At 33.2% G+C, this 1,171-nt stretch overlaps 1 protein-coding gene across 1 annotated transcript in view; it reads left to right on the top strand.

The window, feature by feature from the left end:
* Positions 1 to 1,171, top strand: part of LOC106690373 (uncharacterized) — a 22,993-nt gene that overhangs the window by 7,615 nt on the left and 14,207 nt on the right. The window contains exons 3-5 of the mRNA XM_014435799.2: positions 161 to 277; positions 346 to 447; positions 583 to 623. Coding sequence (XP_014291285.2) covers positions 161 to 277; positions 346 to 447; positions 583 to 623 — 260 coding nt within the window. The remainder of the gene's footprint in view (positions 1 to 160; positions 278 to 345; positions 448 to 582; positions 624 to 1,171) is intronic.

The raw sequence follows: 1,171 nt of genomic DNA, 5'->3' as shown, positions 1-1,171 counted from the left end.
GAGATCATTCATCAATATTACCTATTGCCCACAACTGTGTGGCAGATTGTAATATCTATCAATTAATAAATCTATCTATCAATTTTGAAAATATAATATTATTATATTCCGATTCGGATATTTCCACAAATCTAAGATTTTTTTAAACTGTTTATCACAGGTAAGACAGCTACTCAAAGTTCTAAATGTAACGCGCAAAGAGCTCATGATTACCTACTTTGGGTTCAAACCAGGCTTCTTTGCAATAAAATATATAGCTGCAGCTGCTCGAGATACGGTAAACCCAACTTCATCATTCTATGATTATTTATCAGGTTTCATAATAATATTGATTATTTTTTGCAGGCCCTCATAATTACCACAATAAGCCAGGACAACGATGTAAAACGATTACATAGGGCCGTCATCTCAGGAATACAGCTCATAACAGCTCTAACCTTCTTCGCTGTAAGTAATTACTATTTAAAGATGGTTCCTTCACAATGAAATATAATCGTCCATTTGACATCAATTTTTTCATTATATAATTTTATTACTTACTAGTCATCCATCAGATTATATATATATTTTCTTTTCTTTTAGCTAATCATCCGTAGGTACTCTTGGAGAGGATACCGTACCTAGTAAGTACTACATCAATAATAATATTGCCAAAATAAAACTTTTACTAAGATAATATGTACGTATTATAATATTAATAATATGAACATATCTCAAATAATTTAAAAATAAACTTGGCTTAACTTACTCATATTGATCTAAGTCTTAGTAAATAGCATTCAACTGGCAGTTGTTTTTGTTCTAAGTAGTTTAACGCTCAATCTTTCTCTGCGAAGCGGTCGAAATTCAGGGGCTCCTAATTCTGGTTTTGAAGTCACAGATTTTATATTTCTAAGGTTACAGCCCTTCGTAAAATCCTTAATGCTCCTTACTTTGTCACAAATCAAATCATCCATCAGGACCTCAATGTCCCCTATGTTGCTGATTTGGCCAGAAGCAGATTTATTTATTTTATTATTTATTTATCACCCTACCCTGCCTATTAGGCAATACGGGTGTTCGCAGCAGTTGGTACAACTCATTGCTGCATATGTCAAACATTTACATAGCTGTGCACACAGCTTGCTATTGCTTTAAAATAAATCTCTCCTCCTGAGGCCTTGCTGGTGTA

This window comes from Halyomorpha halys, unplaced genomic scaffold, assembly GCF_000696795.3.
Source record: "Halyomorpha halys isolate HHAL.00 unplaced genomic scaffold, Hhal_1.1 Scaffold1688.1, whole genome shotgun sequence".
Classification (NCBI taxonomy): domain Eukaryota; kingdom Metazoa; phylum Arthropoda; class Insecta; order Hemiptera; family Pentatomidae; genus Halyomorpha; species Halyomorpha halys.
This window is presented reverse-complemented; position numbering and strand designations above follow the sequence as displayed.